Source organism: Oreochromis aureus, linkage group 23, assembly GCF_013358895.1.
Source record: "Oreochromis aureus strain Israel breed Guangdong linkage group 23, ZZ_aureus, whole genome shotgun sequence".
In the NCBI taxonomy this organism is placed as follows: Eukaryota; Metazoa; Chordata; class Actinopteri; order Cichliformes; family Cichlidae; genus Oreochromis; species Oreochromis aureus.
The window spans coordinates 18,055,396-18,078,436 of NC_052963.1; the positions used below are offsets into that span (position 1 = coordinate 18,055,396).

Consider the following 23,041-nt stretch of genomic DNA (forward strand, 5'->3'; position numbering starts at 1 on the left):
CTGACTAGAGAAGGCGCCCTCGGGTGTTCCTCAGCATCATCTCTTGTATATTTTATTTAGCTTAAAATTGAAGGCTGACATGATTCACTGCTGGCTATGAAAACTGTTTTTCCTGACAGCGACGCGGCTGACTTTGAAACCAGATTATTGATGATGTGGTTGTTCGCACACTGACTGACTTTATTCAGTCCAGACTGAGTATTTTTGTGCTGAGTGTAAACTGAAGGAAGCGCTGATGTTTTAAATCCTGCAACTGGTTAAGCAACTGCACCTCACTGTGTGTAACAACGGCTGTTTGTCAATGGAGTTTGGTGTTTCCTCGCTGTCTCGAGGCCCACCTGTGTCTTTTGCACGATGTCAAACTTGTTGTACTTTTAGTTGATAACAAAGGGCAATAAAATAATTTTGGTGGAGATCCACTTAGATGTTTTGCCTCCATTGTTTAAAAAAAAAAGAAAGAAAAAAGGGGAAAAAAAGAAGAGAAAAATCGTTATAAATATAGTAGAGTTAGAAATTTTCTGTATCAACTTTTTACTTTTACTTACGTGTGATGGGTCAGCCACAGTCAAGCATTCACACGCTGTGCATCACTGGCAAAAGTTACGAATGTTGCATAACTAGCTCTCAGGATGGTTTCTGCAACTTGATCATCTTGTGAGATGGGCTATAAAATTTTGTGAAGAATTCATGATTAATAAAAAAAACTTCACATCTCTGTAATGAGATCAACATCAATGCTCCACGATAGACAAAAATGTATTTTCTTTTGCCGAAGCATGTATTCAGTGCATGTGTTTTCCCAAACCATATGTGTTATACGGCATTTGTTTCCTGAACTGAACAGCCAAGCTGTGTTTTTTGTGCCAACAGAGTGCCAATGTAGATAAACATGTACAGTGGCAATAAAAAAATTAAAAAAAAAAAAAAAAAAAAAAAGCAGAAGACATTTTTAAATGTGCTCACAATGTCATCAGTTGCATCCTTGGCAGCAGTGACCGTCAGCACGAGGATCAGGGGGACGACAGTGGTGAACCAGGACAGCGAGGAAATCTGAGGAATCACCTGAAGAACACAAAACGCAGAGAACAAAAACTTTACTTTATTCCAACCTGAGTTTAAATAAAGATCCATGGGTGTATGTTTACTTACATAATGAAAAGAAAGGTGTGTATAAAAAAAGATTGTGTGCATTATGCTCATTTTAAACTTGAAAAGAGGATCTTACTTTGTCAAGACAACTTTTTATTAAACAATATTATTGCTAAAAAAAAAAAATAATAAATTAAAAAAAAAAAAAAGCTCTCCTGTTACAGGCACCACAGACTGCTACAATGTAAACTTCTTTTCTTTTTGCAAAACTTGGCAACTTATTTATTTTCACATACATGTGAATGTTAAAAGTAACTCGGGAAAAATTTGGATACTGTATTGGAATAATAATAATAATGATGGCCATGTTCCACATCAAATCCATAACATTTCATTGAATATATATTTTATTTGTATTTTTTAAATCCGTTTTAAATTGCACATATAATTTAGTAAAACTAAATGCATGTCATTTACAGCCTTTTCCTTAAACTGTAATTTATCCTTATGCCTGCTGTTGCATCTTTTTTTTTCTCTTTTGTATAAAGTGGTCAACTTCACACATAATGAGCTGAAAAATATAGAGGAGCAATCCTGCATATGTACTCAAAATGATATTTTAATATAATAAAAAGATATTCTCAGTAACTGCAATATTTATATTTTATTTAAAAATTTATAACAAAAAATCTGAACACAAGAAAAAATAACAGAATCCTACAGAACTGATTGTTAAATACTGTCACTTATATGTAAAATCTCAAATAACCATATTCATGTTTGAGATTTTTTTAACTTTAAATTGCAACTCACAGTCTTACATCCTCCACTGTCAAACAGGTAACTATCAAGTTATATAGTGCTGTGCAAAAGTCTTGACCCACCCTTCATTTGTTTGTATTTTGATTTTTGTTGTATGTTGCTAGGAAAATGGTGCAGCAATTTATTAAAACATGTAAACATACAACAGCAAAAACAATTTATACAATTCTAACAAGCTTGAAGGTCAATATTTGTGTGTTTGGCGTTATTTTCATGCTAAAGAAGGAAACCATCGCCAATCAGATGTTTTTAGATGGTATTACATGATGAATCAAAATCTGATGTTGAGCTCGCGTGGTTCCTCTCTCCTGACCTCCCCTGTACATACTGATGATGATGATGATGATGATGATCTGAAGCAAAAACATAATCTCTCCATCAGACCAGAGTTTCAATCCAGTTCTTATGTAATTTGGCATACTTCAGCCTTTTATCCCTGTTTCTCCTCCTTAAGAACAGTTGGGTTCTTTGCTATGTTGTCTGTTATGTGTAGACGTGACACTGGCTCATCTATTGAGCTAGGTGCCTTTTTATGCCTGAATGATTCATAGTGTTAAGTGGCTTAAACAAACAAAACAAAGATTCCTCTGAAAATGTTCAGATACAAGGACTGGACTAAAAATAAAAGAAAAGCTTTTATTTTTAGGCCAAAAGTTCTTCAAGGAGCCTGAAGAACTATTCCTCAAGACTACTATGAAAAAAAAAAAAAAAATCCAAAAGTTTGTGCACAATACGTCTCACTGTGTTTAATCCAGTGTAATGAGTGTGGTGCCTTTGATCCTTTGATTTTGGTAAAGTTACTGAGTTTTAAATGAGCTGGATGCAGGAGGTGCAATTCAAGAAATTTTCAACAGTCCAAACACGATGAGAAGAAGGCATGTAGGACTTTTTCCAAGTTCTGTTTGCGATAGAAAATATTTTAATGTGCGACATTTCTTAGTTGGAGAAAACCTCACTGTATGACCTTGGTCATCACACCCAGGGTACAGGCGGAACTCCTTGTGATCGAGGACAGATTCTCCTTTCAAGTTTAATGAAAGGACCTCAACTTTGGAAAATGATGTGGTTAAGGAAGTAATTAACATCATATAGACAAGCCATAGTATTGAATAAGGGGAACGTATAGTGGTGTATCATCTGTATAACAGCGGATGATAATCTGTACTTGCAAGGTCATAGTTTGAAGGTATTTTGAGAATATTTTCACTTTTAATAACAGATGTTCCTTTTTTACAGGTCAAAAAGAGCTTGTTGCATGTCAAGGGTGGCTCAGTAAATCCCACTGGCATCACTGCTCCTTTTTTTTTTTCTGCTGAAAGGGGGAAAATCCATCCGGTGTATCCAGATCCTTAAACAATAATCTCAGTGTTTTGGGTACAATGAGATGCCTTAGACCTGTTTTCACGTGGAGGGAGGGGAGATCTTGTTGATTTTCAGTAGGAATTGGATTACCAATCAGGAGATTATATTCACTCCTGCCAGATTTTTTTCTTCCCTTTTTTTTTTAAAACCAAGGATTCTTTTAAGATTACTAATCGGAGCATCATGTCAACTCTCCATTAATTCCAGCTGGTGAGGCAGATTATCTGATTCTTTAGTTACTCTTTTAGGTCTTTTTCAGCCTCAAAACGTGTTACCTCTGTGTCCTTTGTTGACTTTCCTGATGGTTTGTTGTAGAGAAAGTGCAATGTAACATTCATAAACTCTCTCGTGTCTCTTGAAGTAACTGCTTCTCCCTTTTGTTTCAGCCCTCCTCCATGTGTGTTGATAGAAGCTGAAAGAGTTAAGAAGATTTGGCAGCTCAGCAGCAACCAGCCAGCCAGTGAGGGAGGAACAGGTTTCCGGTGGCCAGAGGCAGGCGGCTCACTTGCCCGGGATTAAGTGGGATCGGGAGAGATTACAGCCCTCCCTCTCTCTCTCTCTCTCTCTCTCTCTCCTGTCCAGCTCGATGAAAGCATAGTGCTCTGTCTGCTCTCCTGGGAATATTTTCCCATCATATAAACATTTACCTGCTGCTGTGCTGGAGCTGACACCGGCAGGAGGAGGAGGGTGACGGCGCGAGGAGTCCCCGAGGCTGCAGGTGTAGCGGTAAGCTTCACCAGGGTTGATTTGTTTGAAGAGAGGAGGGCTTGGATTGGAGGAAGGCCACAGGGATCATCCCGGATGGGTGTTTACTCCTTGAGGAGATCCTACTGGTTCATTCCTTAAAAATATCCACTTTTCCAGCAGCTATTTTGCTCTGTCACGTCTGTCTACTCTCACCTTTAAGTGAGTATTTACAGACATATTGGTGGAAACAAAGGCAAAAAAAAGATCACTCAGCATCATTCTTTGGTTTTATTATTCGTGTCAAAGTGACCAAATGTACATCATAAACCATCTCAGATATTGAGATGATTTATAAACTCTGTATTGGCAGCTGCTGTCAGGTGTGCCTTCAAGCACTGATCCTGTTCGCGCTGGCTGCTGGAGCTGCGGTTGCACCTCTGCATGTTCATAAATGTGGTCCTAAAAGTTTTAACTGCACGTTTCACAGACGTTTTGCAAATTAACTCTAAGTTTGAACATATCAAGTCGGAACCTGAATTTGTAGAGATTATGTGCGTAGAAAAGTTTTAATGTGATGCATGTAGACGATGAAATCGCCTAAGGACCAGCATCATCGAACGTTTTGGGGAATTAAAAGGGTGCTGCATGCATTTGTACTTCGGTGAAATTTTGACATTATGGTTTTTGGTTGTTAGGCTGCTGTATGGTTGTAGGGCATCTGCGGACCTTTTAAAAGTGACAAATTTAAAATCATTAACCTTCTAACATCAACCAGATCACCTGTGACCCTGGTCGGTTCAGGGCTGAGTTCTTGTCCACCTCTAACTCGTACAGAAAAACTGTGTCAAAAATAACAAAAGAACAAAAACCTTATAAACAGTTCATTGCATAATGACTGAAACCAGCCCACTGAATGAACAATGGGCTGGGAGGTCAGTTCCTTGATCATATAGGTTGGGGAAACCTGCAGTCAGCTGAGACTGAGTCACTTGGATGAGTGACGAAACGTTTCTCCCACTGAAAACGTTACATCCAGATGAACATTATCAACCTTTTGACACAGTTTATCATATTCTGATGGCTGCTTCCAGCAGGATAACACATGTCACAAGCTCATCTCAAACTGGTTTCTTAAACCAGCACCTTTAACGATGCGGTGGAACAGGGATTGGCATCATGGATGTGCAGCCAACAAATCAGCAGTAACTGTTTGATGCTGTCATTTCAACATGGTCCAAAATCTCAGAGGAAAGTTTCCCGCAGCAAGAAAACCAATGCCATGAAGAGTTAAAGCAAGCCTGAAGGTAAAAGGACATCCAATTCATGCATATCTGGGTTAGGTAAGAAAGGCGTAAATCTTACTGTAGCCACATTTGATGTGGTGTGTTTCCTTCTTGATGGATGGTACTGTCTAAATATTAATGTAGATACTTCACTTAGAGACCTAGGGATATCGTAGACTTTGAACAGGGAAGTCACAGTAATCCGAAGGCAGATGGAGTTGTTGTAGTGTTATTAGTACTCCTGTATTGTCTTTTTTTTAATGCAAACCTCTTTTCTGTGCTGGAGCTCAGTTTTAACAATAAACATTTAAAAAGACTTCAGATTCCCTCAATTGAACTATTTTTTGTTTAGTTTTGTTTCTGAATATGTGACTTTTCAGCTCTAATCCTAAACTAGCTGTGGGTGATCTGGTGGCTGTTAAGAAGTGAAGCTCATCTTTTAAAGCTGTACCAGCAGACCGTGTGATGGTTCTTGCTTTTTAAAATCTTTTCAAAGACCCGGCCGCTCATGACGTGACAGATGTCGGCGGTTTTCATGAGACTCGAGTGACAAGAGGATAAATCTGAGCTTGTTTAAGTCAGCGCATGCTATTGTTTCGTGCAGCGGTTCTCAAACTTTGGAGTCAGTGCAGGAGGACATGGATGCTCTGGATTACTGAACCCCTGATTTGTTTTTTAAACCCTGTGAAGTCTGAGTGTCACCTTAGCTTTCATGTTTTTTTTAAAAAAGGAAAAAAATGCACTTATTTTTTTGGAAAGAAACTAAATTTTGCCATCTTTTTGCAAAGAACTACTTTGTTATGGCTTAGGGTTGGGGGTTAGGAGTATTTAGACCTCCCAGGGTTAACTGCGGTGAAAAAGATTACACCAGATGTAGCTGCTAGTTGTAAAATCCCTGGATAAGATGGAGTTGATGGAGCTCTTTTATTCATTCCTCATATTTTTGCGCTGAATAAAAACAGGCTTATAGAGGTTTCAACGCAACTGTTTCATTATCTGAGTAGAAACGTGAGAGTCAAAGGCTCAGATGGTGTTTTATACGGACTAGTAAGACACAAAAACACAATGCAAAACTAGACAAGTGCCACAAGCTGCAGCAACTTCAGAGCTAATGAAGCCTAAAACATCAGAGTAAGTCATCCTGTCAGCCAGATGCTGCTAGTCAAATGCACTTGATTGACTGAATAATTAATAAGTGTGAGCACTTCTATAAATCAGGGTGTTGGGGTAAAATTCACCCTAAGATCAGACCGTGCAATGCTCAAACTGGCCTTTTGTGAAATAACCACCTGTTAGAGACCCTCTCTTTCACCCTGCTGAGTCCTCAGTAGCTCAGAAGAACAAAGTCTGCTTTTACTTCATATGTTGTATAATTATTGTGATAATTATTATCATAAACATTGTTATTATTATCATTACTAAGTGGTTTAAGGTTTCCATACATGAAAGGGATATAACATACAGAATATAAAGAGTTAAAACTCAATCAGCTCCACCTTAAAAAGCTCCAGCTCTATGAATCATCTGATCTAATATTTCAGGATACTTTAGTAATCCAGTGGCTTCTGGTTTCCAGGGTGTGACTTTTCAGGGTTTCCAGTTAGAATATAAATAACTTTTACAATCAAAATGTTTTTTCTTTGTTAGATGATTGTGATTAAATGGGGAAAAAAGCTGGATCAGCTATCTTATAATAAACTGATTTATCTCCAGGTCACTGCCCATCCTGGCGAGCAGCAGCAGGTGGTCAGGGTCAAGGGTCAAGCTTTCTGTAACCATGAGGCAGGCGGTGGAGGCTCAGGTGTTAAGTCCGCACTGTGAGTTGGGAGAACACGGTCAGTAGGAGTGTTTTATGGTTTAAGGTTAATGTGCTTACACATGTTAACCACAGCTTCAGCCTTCTGCTAACGTGTCTGAGTTTCTGCTGCAGGTTTGCGTCAGATCCTGTCTGACGTCATAGATGAGGTGAGGCAGTCTGTGAGTCAGGACATCGACGGAGCAGAGATCCTCCACAGTCTGCTCAACGCCGCCTGGCTGCAGTCACTTCTCAAGGTCTGAAAACTTGAAAAACAGAATTAAAAATCCTGGTTTCAGTGGTTAGTTTTCAGCATTCCTCATTATACTTTGGGTCATGCACCAAAATCTTTTATCTTATATGAGGAAAGATGACTTACACCAGATTTTTCTACAAATAACATAAAATACAAAATGCAGGTAATGTAATCTAAAGTACATGCAAAGCCTAAATGTTCTCTGCTAATCTCCTTAGTTTTAGTAAAGAGATGGTAAAATGTGTCAGTAGGCTTTAGTGGACATGTGCAGGGAGATCCAGGGGTGGTTCTACAAGCTGCTGAATCATAGGGGTGTACTTAGTTTTTCACAGGACTGTATGCCTCCCTCAGAGTGTCTAAGGTCAGATGTTTCCTCATTCACTGTAGTTTTGATATTTGTTTTTATTATTTGACTGTTTTCAGGTTTATGAGTGTTTGCAAAGATATCTAAGAGATTCTCCTGCACCAGCTCTGGATTACTCTTCGGGACTCTCGCTTGAGGTTCATCTTCCAAAACAATTTAATGTAGTTGTCATGTTCAAATGTTGTTTGGTAGGGTTTTTTTTAAGGTATTGAATGTTTCTGTCTTTATAGTTGCTGATTGATATCAGGTCCTTACCAAGTTGCTCTGAAGAGGCCAAAGAGCTGTACCATCTTCTGCGACAGCCACACCTGCAGGTTAATCAACCACTATTGGTTTCATGTTGAAGTACAGAAGAGGTTAAGGGCCTATAAGGCCCATTGTAGCTCAGGCAGATCTGTAAATCCTATTTTTTTGTAGTTAAATTTTCATGTACTCATGTTTAGTGCATATTTTGATTAAAAAGGGGGAGTGTAATTGATGATTATGTTGGTTTAAATGAATCAACACCCCTGAGTCATACTGTCAGAATCTTCGAAGCACAGATCAAGGAGGAGTAGCAGCAAGCTTTCATTCATTAGCCTTGTACTCCAGCCAGAAAACTCAAAAACAAGTTTTATTTGTTGTTATTTATCATCATTCTGATCCTTACTTCGAGTTTCTACAGTATCTGACTTTTATCTGATTTTGTGCTCAGCTCAGATAAAATTATTATTATGGGTTATTTTAACATTTATGTAGATGCTGAAAATGACAGCCTCGATTCAGTCTATTATTAGATTCAGCTGCCTTCTCTTAACATGGAAAAGAGCCCACCCACCACTTTAATCACATTCTGGATCTTACACATGGCATAGAAGCTGTGGCCCTGAAAACCCTCTTTGTCTGATCATCTGTAATAATAATAATTTAATAATTTAAATTTACAATAATGGGTTACAAAGCAGTGGGAATTCAGATCTCATCATAGTACATCATAGTCATTTTTATTGCTCTCTGTACTTGTCCTGCTCAGTGCAGTGTTCGATACTGTCAACAATAATATTCTCTTACAGCGATTAGAGCATGCTGTAGGTATTACAGGTACTGCACTGCAGTGCAGTATCATATCTCTCTAATAGACTCCAATTTGTTCATGTAAATGGAGAGTCTTCTTCACACACTAAGGCTAATTATGTTCCACAAGGTTCAGTGCTAGGACCAATTCTGTTTACATTATACATGCAGTATCATTAGAAGGCATAGCAGACATTTTCATTCCTATGCAGATGATACCCATCTTTATCTGTCCATGAAGCCAGATAGCATATACCAATTAGTTAAACTGCAAGAATGTGTTAAAGATATAAAGGCTTGGATAATCTTTAATTTCCTGCTTATAAATTCGGGTAAAACTGAGGTTCTTCTATTAGGCTCTGAAAATCCCAGAAATGTGGTGTCTAACCAGATGCTGACTCTGGATGACATTACCTTGGCCTTCAGTAACACTGAGAGGAATCTTGGAGTCGTCAAAGGAGTTTGCAAAGAAAAGCGTCTGGACTTCTTTGAGTTGCTTGAAGACGTTTCACCTCTCATCCGAGAAGCTTCTTCAGTTCTAAGATGAGAGGTGAAACGTCTTCAAGCAACTCAAATAAGTCCAGACGCTTTTCTTTGCAAACTCCTTTGACTACGATGACCTGGATGACTGAGAACCTTCACAGACGAATCTTGGAGTCGTTTTTGACCAGGATATGACCTTCAATGCACATTACAAACAAATATGTGGTTCTGCACATTCATGCATATATTACTTCTAGGCCAGACTATTGAATTCGGTTTTTATCAGGCTGTTCTAAAACCACCCTTAAAAAGCCTTCAGTTGATCCAAAATGCTGCAAGAAGAGTACTGACAAGGACTAAAAAATGAGAGAACATTTTTTCTCAGATTAGCTTCTCTTCTTTGGCCCTTTGTTCCTCCAGAATCAAATTTAAAATCCTTCTCATCACATACAAGGTCTTGAATAATCAGGCCCCATTTTATCTTAAATACCTCATAGTGGCAGTTAACTGTCCCTCACTTTTTCCTTCCTCCTGTCACCAAGTACTTGCTCAAAGGGGGTCATCTGGTTGTTGAGCTTTTCTCTCTAATATTGTGGGGTTTTTACCTTAAAATATCCAATAAAATACAAGTACAAAGCACTTTGAGGCAACAGTTGCTGTGATTTGGCACTATATAAATGACATTGAATCCAAGTGAAAATTCCCAATGTTTCTTTTCTGTATTTGATTAGTGAACTATAGTATTAGTGAAACTATGATTTAAATGTAACTAGATTTACATATGTACCTGTGTCCTTTCTATTGTTATTTGCTGCTGTTATTGTTACAGTTCTTAGCTTCAGTCTGCTTTGTCTGTTTTCCATCAAGGCCCTTCTTTCGGCTCATGATACAATAGCCCTGAAGGACTATGAGCCGGTGTTGCCCCCAATGCCGGAAGACCTGCCGGACGATGAGGAGGCCACCCGGATCGTCTGCCTGGTGAAGAATAAACAGCCACTGGTGAGATTCCTGAGCTAATACCTCCTCAACAGGCAAATGAAGTCTGGTTTGTACAGATGGTTCTGAGCTGAGTAGAACATCAGTAGACCAGCTGTTTAGGAACTAAGCAAGCTTTTAATGAGGCCACATTTTTTGTTAGGTATGAATCTAATTTATTATTATCTCCTTAATTAACAAGCTTACTGGGACGAGGAAAATCAAAACCTTTCAGTTTTCAAATCAAAGAAGAAAGTATGTAAATTAAATATTAATTCAACATAACTATGGCCAGTCAGTTCCCCAGCCAGGGGGAAGTCTCTGGCTGTGTCTAGGGGAAACTGGTCGCAAATAGGAACATGGTGCTGCACCTAAACCCCCTTTTGATTGCTTTGGCTTTGGCTGTAGGTTGCATAGAAGACGCTAACAAACATTCACTAAATACTGGCTAATTGGCTGCAGACTGTGAGGAGTGCAACACAAACTTCCAACAGAGACCCTTCATCTTCAAAATACGTCACTGAGTGATGGTTGGCGTCTTCCATGCAAACTATGGCCAACTCCAGCAATCTGCTAGTGTCTAAAGCAATCATAAGTAGGTTTTGAGTGCCGAGTTATTTTGGTGTACTGTTATCATGAAGGGATAGAATCCAAAACAGTTTATTTTAAACATATTTATTTCTGATTTAATGCTGGATAACTTACATAGAAGTCTTTGGGGTTTGCTCCAGTTTCCACTTTAAGCTTTGGCTTCATTTTGAAAGTGCTGCTTTGTTTGTTGTGTGCAGTGCATGACCTAAATAGAGGCATCCACATACTTTTGAACTTACAGCAAGTTCGTTGTATTTAGGTGGATGCAGAAGTGGATATAAAACCAAAATCATGTGGAGAAGCAGGAAAACTGTTTTTGTAATTTGGGTGAACTGACCCTTTAATCTGGACCGTGAAGGAGTTACTTTTTTCAGGACTATGTATATAGGCAGATGCTCCTGAATATTTTAATATGTTGGCTTTTTGGCCAACTCAAAATAAGTCAAACAGCTGACAGAGAGCAGATGTTTGATTCATAATCTGTCATTTGTATAATTGTCTGTTGATGCTACATGAATGAATTTCGATGAATTTCGAACAGCAAAAGCCACTGGAATAGAAAGGAAACAAGACAGTTAGGAGACATCTGATGCTAATTTAGCATCAGTCTCTATATGCCTTAAATGCATGCAATGATTACTAGTTCAAACCTTGCTTTATCCGAGTGGAACATGATTCTGTTGTCTCACAGCTTTGCAACCACCACAGAGTTGGCAAGCTGTTGCCCAGTGCTTGTCCTCCCTGTGTAAAAAGCCCCAGAGGGGGGATCCGCCATCACTTGAACACCTTGAGGCATTTGACCCGGCAGAAGCTTCACAGAGGGACAGGGTTCAGGGTCCAGAACCCCTCAGCTCAGAGTTGGACGCTAAAAGCAAATGATTCGTCGTGGTGCAGAGTCCGGAGAGGAAGCTACCCGCCAACCGAGCCAGTGCATCACCTGACAGAGGCTCGACCATACCCGTTACCACAATGTAAGCCTATGACTGGCTGCCAGGTGTGCTGCAGCACGCCGATGAGCCAGTGCAGAGTTTGTTACTCCAACCTGTTGTGGGAGCAAAGCTCAAATCGCTCTGCACCTTCAGTCTGCAGTTCGGTCCTGATTGGTAAGGAAAGATCTGGGCCTTGTTTTCCGATGAGTGCATCTTTGAACTGCTGTTATTCCAACCTCTAAGATGCTTTTGGAAAACAAGCTGGTTCTTCATCACTTCTCATTGCACTGTCTTCATCCATGCATCCATCCCATCCACTCATGGATTAATAATGTCTGTTTTCTCATTGGAGACGTGGACGAGCTCAACAGTGGAGATGAGTACGAAGTAAGACAGTCCACCGGTGCTCCATCACCATTTACCCAACGTTTGACCATGACTCCCCCATGTCTCAGCATGCATGATTACCTCCAGCCAGGCCTGTCTCCAAGGTTCAGAACTAAAAGCCCTCGCATCCGAACAGCCCCACCCAGCCCCATGCGGCCTCACCGCGTACTGGGGGTGCCGCCCGTGGAGCTCGTCAAACAGGAGAGTCTGGACGAGCTGAGGACGACTGTGCAGCTGGCCGCCAGCTCCATGGAGAGCAGCACCAAAGACATAAAGCTCCTTGGGGAGAGGATGGCAGCAGCCACAGAGCACATGTCGGTGACAGTGCAGGACAACTCGCAGGCTCTACTCCTCCTCACGCAGGTTGTGGACCGGTTGCAGACGCTCCTCACAGCCACCAGATCTGAAGTAAACAGCCTTAAAGCTGCTGAGCAGGAAGACACTTTGAAGAAAAGCCCAACTCAAAAGCCTCAAGGGTGCCAGTCCCCATGTTCCTTCAGCTCATCCTCCAGCTCCCTCAGCAGCTCCTTGGACCCTCCCTCCACCTCCCAGTTGGGCAGCTGCCAGTCTAGGTCTTGTCGTGGAACTCCCTGGGACACAGTGAAATCAAAAAACTCTCCTGTGGCACAGAAGAAGCACACCCACACTGATCTGGAAACATCCAAACATCAGCTTACAAATGGCCTGTTTGATGAGAAGTTCAGTCCCTTGAAAGGAGGTCGCTCAAACCAGAGGAAGAAAAAGAAGAGGAAGAAGGCGACATGAGAACTGTCCAGAAAGTGGCCTTCTTTGGGTCCTTTGTAGGAGCACCGTGGCTACCCTGCAAACAGTGGTAGTTCATGTTTCTTTTGTCTGTTTCATTACATTTCATCCGTGGCAAATCAGCTCCAGTTTCCCTTCGTTTGTGTCACTATTACATTATTTAGGCCTGAATTAAACCTTCAAGTCTCTTCTTGCATATCCATCAGAGCCACATCTGTCCATTTTATCTTCATTTGTCTGACCTGGCAGCAACTGTTTATTCTGTTTTTTCATTTCGTCTTTCTCAGGGAGCAACTATAAAGAGAAACGAGATCACAGGGGAGATTTTTATAGCTCGGGTGATTCATGGAGGGCTGGCAGATCGCAGTGGTGAGCCTTTTTTTTTAACCCCCTATAGTTAATGTTTGTTGTTTAGATGTGTAAACCCTAACTCTAATCTTAACTCTAGACTTTCACTGGAGGACTCCTAGATTAAGCCTAGTCCCAGACTAAAAGAAAACATCAGTGACGATCTACACTGGAAAACATCTGACATATAGAGCTTAAAGTTATGCATTAATGCAAAACTGAACTTTCTGTGCTGAGGACAAATTGTTTGCAAACATCTGTTTTGGGGCCTTTAACTTCATCTTACACTCTTTATTCTGCAAATGTACACGGACCATCACATTGTGTTCATTTTCAATGTTGGGGTGATTCATGTAGGAAGACAAAAAAAAATGTTCCTGATCAATTTGCTTCCAAATTCTAGTGCTAGTCGCAATCACGCGCTTTATATAAAACATGGATCTCATCTAGTAATTCGTGGAGCTCCAGGTTGAGAATTTTTTTGGTCCATAATACAGTAACTTTACCTTTCTTTATTATGTAGTTTTCACAAGTGAAGACAAAATTAACACCATGTTGAACTTTTTACTGAGGTCATGAATAAGGTGGTGGGTAGGGTCTGCACTCCTAGACAAAAGGATGGATCTTTGCTTCCAGGGAAGCTTCCCCCTGCTGACCATTAGGAAAAAAAAAGGAGGTTTATCGTATTTCTGCTTTGGCATCACTTTTCAGACCCAAAGCTTATACTGTATGGACAAAAGGGCTGGGCCATCTCCACATTAAACCTACAGGAGCTGCTCAGCCATGAAGCTCCCAGCTCATAGGTTTTGTGCTGATGTTAATGCTGGAGGAGATTTGGAGCTCTGCGGTTATCATAAAGACAGGTCTCATGGCTAGGTGATTGATTTTATACACCTGTGCCAATGGGACTCAAAATACCTGAATTCAAATATTAAAAGGTGTGGCAAAATAAAAGGTTCAGAACCAGAGACATGGACTGGTTGGGTTGGACAAAGTTTTCTTGATGTTCATGCAGACAGGACTTTCTCCTTCTGGTTACAGACACATCCTCATGTGGCTTTTACCTTTACCATGAAAAGAAATGTAACTTTAGACAATTTTAAAACATCCACACTGGTCATATAGTATACTAAAGAAGCTCTGACAGCCAGTGATTGGACCTGTAAGCTTTTAAATGACAAGTTGTGCTTAAATTTGATTGCTTTTGTTATTGATTATAACAATGTATCGATTGTTGAGGTTTTAGTGTATTACAAACAAGATAAACTACAGTAGATTAAAGCACATAAAAGTCAATAAAACTAAAGAAAACATGAAATGAAAAACTGATATATATTTTTTTAATGCATGTTTGCATTTATGTGTACATAGGTCTACTCCATGCAGGGGACCGGATCATAGAGGTGAACGGTTTTCCTGTGGACGGGATGGAGCCTGAGCAAGTTATCCAAGTTGTGGTGGGTCACTTGTTCATCAAATAAAATGTGCTCTTGCTGTTGTGTGTTGTTTCCATCCAACACTGGTTCTGTTCATGCTCCATTTTGTTTTCTTACAACCAATCAGCAAGCTCGGTCGCATGGCACCATCATGTTCAAAGTCATTCCCATCACAGAAAGGCCGGTCCACAACCAGACCATGGTGAGTCTTTTTCCACAGCTCCATTATTATTGCCTCTGTTCACATAAAAAAATATTCACCACTATTTTGTGGGTTTCTGTTTGCTAGCTGTACGTACGGGCCATGACTGACTACAGCCCTCAGCAGGACCCGGCCATCCCTTGCGCCGATGCCGGCATGAGTTTCAGAAGAGGCGACATCCTGGAGATTGTGGACCAGACAGATGCCCTCTGGTGGCAGGCAAAGAAACTACCCAGCAGCACAGCATGTGCTGGCCTCATCCCCTCCACCAACCTCCTCAAACGGTCAGATATGGTTCTTTTAAGCATGCTCTTCCAATCTTGGACTGCATGTAATAGGTTTTTATTTTTGCTGTTTGGTCATTTTTATGGATAAGGTGTTAAAATTCCCTGATTCATTCAACTCCATCTCCTAAAAGTCATCTTTAATTCAGTTCAATTCAATTTAACAGTATTGAGATACAAATGAATTAAACTGAACTGATTAAAAGAAGAAGAAAGAAAACAACAATCCGATGATCCCCTTTGAGCAAGCACTTGGCAACAGCGGGGACAAAAAACTCCCTTTAAAAAGGAAGAAACCTCCAGCAGAGCCAGGCTCAGAGAGGGGCGGCCATCTGCCGTGACCAGTTGGTGGGTTGGAGAATGGAGCTGAGGACAAATTTATATACAATTAACATACTATAATTTCTGTTGTTTTCCTTTTTGGGCTGACATATTCTGACTTTGGCCCTTAAGATTTACTTGTTTGGTAACGCTGGCCTCTTCAGCTTCTTCTTCTTCTTCTTGAATTGACTGCTGCACTGTCTCATTTCGGGCCTGAGGATTTTCTAATTCAGTAAAACTGACCTCTTTTTCTTGCTATTATATGTCCAGACATAATCAAAATGTTGTGATGCTTACCAGGTCTTTAAAATGAGGTAAATACAAGTTCAGATAAAGTATAAAATATGACACAAATATTACACTGTGTGTTTATTTGTTTAACAGAAATTCAAGCCAAAATAGAGAAGCAGTGTGTGAAAAACTAAGTACAGTCTACTGCTTCCATAATTAGGAGGGTAATTAGCACCCAGGTGCTGATAATCAAATACAATTGCTTTAACTGATCATTCCCAAGTATTAGCACCTCTATGAAAGCAGAAGTGTTGGCACTGGAGCATTCAGTTATGTGATGTGTTTGTTGCTGGGATGTGAACTCCTGGGAAGATTGTGGTCCTGAGCACATTTCAGTGATTGACCATGAATTCCTTTGTATATCAAAGTATTCTAGAATCAAATGTGAGGTCGTCTGTCTGACAGCTAAAGCTTGGCTGAAACTGATCATGCAACAAGACCAGATGACTCTCTGTTATGTCCTACAATGTATAACCTCAGAAGTGCAAGAGCATGTCCTTTATCAGGTCAGGATTACATGAAAAAACAAAATTCATATTTGGCTTATTCCAGGATGGCCATGTCTGCATGAACAAGTGATAAAAGTGAGACTTTAAATAATAATGAAATGCTCTTCCATTGGGTTTGAAGCCTCAAATTTCTGATTTAGATTTAGTTGTTTGACATATCCAGATGACTGGATCGATGGAGCTGATCAGCTAATGCTAAGGCTAGCTAGCTAGCAGTAATATTTGTGATGCTAGTTTAGGTGAGTGAATGGGGTTAAAGCAAAGTATACTGAGCAGCCAACTCTTTAAAGTAACCTCTAGTACAATCGAATGCTGAGCAACGAATCTGAACTGAATCAGACTGAAAAGCGACATGTATTGAATGTATTCAGTGAGACTTAAAATGAGTAATTTAGATCATCAGGAAAGTGTTTCCTGGAGTCATAAATGAAGTGAAAAATTTAAATATAATTTGGGAGCATCACCTAGAAATGTCTTTTTTGACATCTCATAATATTTTAAAGGTGGCATAAAAGTTGTCTCATCTTACTCTGTTTCTGCTTGTTGTAACAGGAAGCAGAGGGAGTTCTGGTGGTTGCAGCCTTACCAGCCACACACCTGCATTCAGACCTGTGAGTGCGCTCAGGTTTTCTTTTAATCATCATTAAAGTAACTGTTGTACAGCTTCACAGATGAGTTTTCTTTGTGTTCTGCTCCATGCTTACTGAAGTGAGCACTGTAGAGGAAGGTAAGAATAGACTAGCTTAAACTTAATCAAACTTGAATTGTTCTATAACTGATCTGACTTTAATTATCTCTGTTTTTCCACCCACAGAGGAAGACTTGATGGCCATTGATGACAAATGTGTGGAAGCAGGTAAACCTTTACCTTCCATTTACTGTGTAATGTGCCTCTTATTCATCTTTTACACACAAACTAACTAACCACACAAAAATGTCTTTGCTTCGCTGTCTTTAACTTGTGTCTGTTTGTGTTTCCTGCCCCGATAGACGAGGAGGCATTTGATTCTGGTAGGTAAGTCTTTGCTGATGTAATCCATTCTGTCCCTGAATTTGTTTCGTGCCCTTCAAAGGAAATTTTTGTTGTTGTTTCTTTTTCAAACGTTCCTGCTGCCTGATGGGGAAATGTCAGAGGAGCTCAGAGAAGGTGAGAAAAACTTAAAAAATTGTGTTCTTATCTGCCTCCCACGAGTAAATTTATACATTTCTTTAATTTAATTAAAAGAGCAGACCTCCTGATTTGTTACCGAGATAGGTCACATGTTCTTACTTGGACTGATGTTAAATCATATATTAAAACAATGAAATTCAATAGTGCAGGAGTGCAGGAGCAGGTATAGAAACACAAAATATGAGCATAATGGTCCTCTGTTTTATAATTGGTGTGCTGCATTATAAGAAATGTAGCATTCGGTGTTTTTGTAGCTTATCACCGGGGTTTCTCTGCTGCCGCAGACTTTTTTTTCTGTTAATCCAGCAGTGCATCATAAATCCCTGAAGTGCTGTTTTAATTTGCAGAGGTATTTTAGACTTTCCAGTAATTTACGTCTGGGAAATGGAGGCTGACGCAGTTGCTTTGGTTGATTTCAGGTCAAAATGATGCACTGTATTATTTTGTGTGATTTCTTTTTTTTCTAATGTTTGACACTTTAGTGTGTAGGGCTTTTACTGGAGTCATTACATAAAAAACAACCAAGATTTTTACAAAAAGACGAGCCTAGCATTAAATAGTAGATAAAAAGGAGACCTTTTCATATGCTCCAACGTGCTTTGAGCAGCCATCTAGCCCATATGGTGACCAGTGAAAGTTTACCCAAAATGCACTTTGAAATAATGCTTCTTTCTGTTCCTTCACTGTGATCTAGGGATATGACTCTCAGTCTGGGTGCAAGAGGTTTGAGTTGAATCCCGGACTAGCCCCCAAAAATGTTACAGTTCTTACATCCATGGCTCAGCGAAACATTTGAGTAGCAAGTCTAAGACTTTTTTAATAATACAAAAATAATTTCTCACAAAGAAAGCAAATAAGAGAAACTGAAGCAAACTCACAACGCTTCATCAGTTTGATTGCTGTTTCTCTCACCTCACCAAAGCAAATTTCAAAAAGCAACTAAAGCAAAAGGTTGATGCTGATAGAGGAAGGAGAAAGAGCGGCCCATAGCACAGCTGCATCTGGCTTTATATATGCAGCTGAGCTTCAGATTATTAACAATGACAGAAAAAAGAAAAACATGGTAGTAAATGTGCTGGCTCAACGAGGCACATGTAACAGTCACTGACACTAAACTGGTTTAGTTTTTGCGATTGAAAGTGTGTTATATCCTGTGATACTGCCTTCACAGATGGTTATTGGTTTAAGGTTTGGGCCGTAAATTGTGAGATTTATATTTCAATGTAAAACTGGTTTGATAGCAGTTTTTAACAGAGGTATGAAGGTTTAAACATAATATTTAATAGTAGCGCTGGAAAAGCAAAGAAAAAGTGTAAGCATAAAACATTGACACAAGCAGCTAGCAAAGTACCCCATAACTTTAGCACAAATCCTCTGTTATAATTTGTAACAGGTGTGTTGCATTGTGGGAAATGGGAAGGATCCAGTGTTTTTGTGGCATGAACCACACTAAAGACTAAATACTGTATGTATGCTTATCTGACTTTTTCTTTTAGTCCAGCAGTGCATCATAAATCCCTCAAGTACTGTTTTAATTTGCAGAAATATTTTAGACTTTTCTTTGTTTTAGGGTGGAGGCTTTATGGGACACGGGGGCTGACGTAGTTGCTTTGATTGGTTTAAGGTCACAGATAAAATCCAACCCTATGTATCTCTGTCTCACTCCCCATCAACACACATGGACTATCATCTGGACTAGCCAGGAACAACTTACAATTAATAAATCTAATGTAAAGGGAAAAAAAGTATATATTTCAAATTTATAACTTAAAGTTCCCTCGTTATTACTTTAAAGGTTACTACGCATCCTTGGACTCTGGTATTGCTTAGTTTTCAGTAATTTCAAGTAAAAAATTATTAACAAAACCATTTGGGGGTAATTTAACCCTAAAATAAAAATAATTGAAATACACAGAAGACTAGCTGGCGCAGAGATGTAATCTTCCCAGTGTGTCCCGGGCCTCCATTCCTTTCCTGAAACATCTCATGTAGCCGGCACCCAGGATGCATCCTGATAAGATGTCTGAACCATGAGTAGTGGCTCTGCATTATTCACTGTGCTTTGCAGAATTATTTTTGATTACACTGTGTGCAAACATCTGTGTTTTTTACATCTGTTTTATTGTTGTTACCAATCTTTTTTTCCACATGCCTCACCGTGTTAAGTCCTGCTTTTTTTTTTTTCTCTTTAATCCAAACCAGAGGAGGATGACTTTAGCAGCAACATTGAAGGAATATATTTAGGTAAGCCTTCTCGAGCAGCAGATTATTTCTCGTATAGTGTTGCTCAAACTTGTTGGTATATTTAGAGTTTAGTTCTGTGTGTGTGTGTGTGTGTTGTGGATCCATTTTGGAGGTTTATCTACTGACATCTTTTTCATCAGCGGGCTTTAGGCGCAGCATGCGTCTGTGTCGGAGGCGGGCTCACAGCACCACCCAGCCGTCCTGCCACACCCGTTGCCCCAGCAGCTGCTACAGTGCCCTCAACAGTCCATATGAGGAGGTGGTTCGTTACCAGCGCCACCCGGAGGATGTACACCGCCTCATCGCCCTCTTAGGTACAGAAAACATTTCAGTCCTTTAGTTTAGTGTACCAAACATCTACACTCATAAGCCTTTTAGATACACCTTGATAGAATCAGGTTGGGTGCTCTTTTATCTTCAGAGCTGTCATAATTCAACAAGGTGCTGGAAACACTCCTCAGAGGTTTTGGCCCATATTAACATGACAGCACCACACATTTGCTGCTGTTCAAATAACCAGTATGAGATGTTTTGAGATTTGTGTGAAATGGTGTGTTATCCTGCTGGAAGCAGCCATAAGACGATGATGATGCTCAGTTAGTACTACTGGCTCAAAGTGTGCCAAGAAAATGTCCTCCATACTGTTACATCACCACCACCACGAGCTGGAACCGCTGATAAAAAGGGAGGATGGATCCATGTTTTCAGACCAGACGACATTTTTCTAAACTTGTCTAATTTTGTGTGTCTATGTGAATTGTCGCCACAGTTTCCCTACTCTTAGCTCACAGGTGTGGTCTTCTGCTGCCATTGAGATGCTCTTCTGCATGAGATGCTCTTCTGCATAACTTGGTTGTAACAAGTGGTTATTTGAGTTACTGTTGCCTTCCTATTAGCTTGAAGCAGTCACATAGAAAACTGTGACAAACTGGATATTATCTCTTCTTTGAATTATCCCCTGTAAACTACAAATTGATGTTTAAGTAAAATCCAAGCAGATCACCCATTTCTGAAATCATCAGACCAACAACCATACTTCATTCAAAGTCACTTAAATCATCTTTCTTCCTCATTCTGATGCTCAGTTTGAACATCAGCAGGTCGTCTGGATCATGTCTAAATTCCTAATGCATTAACAAGCAGTAGAATGAAAATATATACAAACAAAGTGAGCTATGCTTTTTCAGGTCCGTCTGGTGTAGGTGTGAATGAACTTCGAAGGCGTTTGGCTGAGATGAACCCAAACATCTTCCAGGGACCAGTGCCGTGTACGTAATCATCTTTCAGTCACAGACGTCATGAAAAATTTTAATCGAATTCAAAAAAACTATTAAAAAGCAGAGTTACCTGAGAAATCCTAGGCATTTTCTTCTTTCTGGGCTCTTTGTGTTTTTGTGTCAGATTCTGTAATAATCAGATTAAATGGTTGCTTTTTCTTTTTCCTTCTCCAGACACTACAAGAGCACCCAGAGGATATGAGGAATCTGGCAGAGAATATTTCTTCGTCAGCCGAGAAGTCTTTGAGAACATGGTTTATCACAACAGGTACAGCTGTCTGCGCATCCATAAGTGACACATTAAAACCTCTAATGAGGACCAATGTAGGTGGAACTGATGTGAGCTTAGCCACAATCGATAGATTTTAGTCCCACCGTCTCTGTGTCTTTTTTGTCTGGCAGGTTTCTGGAGTACGGCGAGCACAAAGGGAACATGTACGGCACCAGCATCGAGTCTGCAAAGGAGGTTTTAAACAACGGCAAGATCTGCGTCATCGACATCGAGCCAAACGCAAGTCTAACTCAGACACAGTAAAGAGAGCCAATAGAGAAATAAAAGTGTTTTCATGTAAATTTGTGTATCCTTGTTTAGGCCCTCCAGGCAGTGAGGACACACGAACTGAGGGCCTTCGTCATCTATGTTAAGCCTCCGACTCTGGAGCGCCTCAGGGTGACGAGACAGGACTCGTACATCACCACCAACTACTACGTCAACCGGCCATTCAAAGTATGACGCTGGGCTTAGTTGTCTGGTTAAAACGTCCACTCTTAATTTGGAGAAAAAAATGTTTCTTTTTCCTAATAAGATAATTATTTACATTTACATGTGATTGCTATCATCCAAGAGCATTACAAAGATATTGGTACACCCCAAACACACACAAGGGAAGGGATTTGAACTGGGATGTCTCAAATTTTATAGGAACTTTTTCTTTACTCCCAACTTGACTTCTTCTGTTTTAATTAGAATAGGCAAAATCTATATCGGCCTATGAGACCTCCTACTCATACAGTAGAAGTAGTCTTATCTTTGGTTTTACTTCATCAGGATGAAGACTTCCAGGAGATGGAGGAAGCAGCACGGAAGATCGAGTCAAACTACTGGCAGTTCTTCGATCATGTGATCATCAACGATGAGCTACAGGACTCCTGCGTCGAGCTCCTGACAGCAGTGATGAAGGCACAGGACGAGCCACAGTGGGTCCCTGCCAGCTGGATTCGACCCACGTCTGAGTCCTAGGAGCGAAGTAGAGGAGAGGACGTCGGGTCAAAACAGTGATTTTTTTTTTTTTTTACTGTACAGTTTAAAAAAAAATGAAAACCTGACATGTAAATTCAGTGATTGCTTTTCTAAATATACTGATGTGTGTGTGTGACGCATGTGAGCTGGACTTTAAGTCTCTTCAAATCCCCAAAGATGAAATGAAGCTGGATCCAAGCTCAAAGAAATCCCTGAATTTGTGTTTGTTTGTCACAGTTTTGTTTTTTATTTTTTCAGTCAGCAGGAACACATTCAGCACCTCTTTAACCAAAGACGCCCGCAGGACTTAAATTCAAACAAAACTGCCTCTTTTCCTGCCCTCCTCCCCGTTCTTGTACACGGACCTCCAATAAAAGAAACGTATATATTAAGCATGTTTTCCCCCTTTGGTCATAAATGACTTCTTGATGCATTCCAACCTAAAATGAGATATTTTCATGTCAAATGGTGGGTAAAATGAACAACCAAAGTAAATAAAAACAAAAAAGATTTTGTATCTTTAAAGGTATGTTACTGTACACCCAAAGCACTGATGTTTGCTAATCCTTGAAAGTAAAAAAAACAACAACAAAAAAACAGTTTGCAACAACCTTCTTATAGTAATTTATGCATTTGTTTGCATATCAATTTATGTATATATACGTCTTCAAAAAACAAAACAAAGTTGTTAAAATTGCAGAAAACCTGTAATTTCCCAGCCAAAAAGAAAATAAATAAGATTAGCAGCCATGGTAAAAAACAAACAAACACACACACACACATATTAAAAGGCGGGGGAGCAAAGTAGTTTTCAAAATATTATTAATACTTCTATTTTAATATATTTTTTTCATTTTATTTTTGCTAAACATTAAGATAC

General features: G+C 39.8%; 1 protein-coding gene across 1 annotated transcript; it reads left to right on the top strand.

The window, feature by feature from the left end:
• Positions 1 to 3,863: 3,863 nt before the first annotated feature.
• mpp4b (membrane protein, palmitoylated 4b (MAGUK p55 subfamily member 4)) lies at positions 3,864 to 22,812 on the top strand. The gene is made up of 22 exons (XM_039606229.1): positions 3,864 to 3,999; positions 6,957 to 7,078; positions 7,174 to 7,295; positions 7,718 to 7,795; positions 7,889 to 7,972; positions 10,062 to 10,193; positions 13,126 to 13,207; positions 14,558 to 14,643; positions 14,750 to 14,824; positions 14,912 to 15,108; positions 16,782 to 16,840; positions 16,939 to 16,956; positions 17,044 to 17,085; positions 17,220 to 17,240; positions 17,362 to 17,376; positions 19,603 to 19,644; positions 19,785 to 19,958; positions 20,832 to 20,912; positions 21,096 to 21,189; positions 21,324 to 21,432; positions 21,514 to 21,648; positions 21,970 to 22,812. The coding sequence occupies exons 2-22, from the start codon at positions 7,021 to 7,023 to the stop codon at positions 22,159 to 22,161; spliced, it is 1,896 nt and encodes a 631-aa protein (XP_039462163.1). The 5' UTR covers positions 3,864 to 3,999; positions 6,957 to 7,020; the 3' UTR covers positions 22,162 to 22,812.
• The last annotated feature ends 229 nt before the right edge of the window (positions 22,813 to 23,041 follow it).

Excerpts from the sequence above, each read along its gene's own strand:
- mpp4b (XM_039606229.1), top strand. The coding sequence starts at position 7,021 with ATGAGGCAGGCGGTGGAGGCTCAGGTGTTAAGTCCGCACTGTGAGTTG. Across the intron at positions 14,825-14,911 it reads CGGTCCACAACCAGACCATG|CTGTACGTACGGGCCATGAC; the intron begins GTGAGTCTTTTT and ends TCTGTTTGCTAG. Across the intron at positions 21,649-21,969 it reads ACGTCAACCGGCCATTCAAA|GATGAAGACTTCCAGGAGAT; the intron begins GTATGACGCTGG and ends TTACTTCATCAG.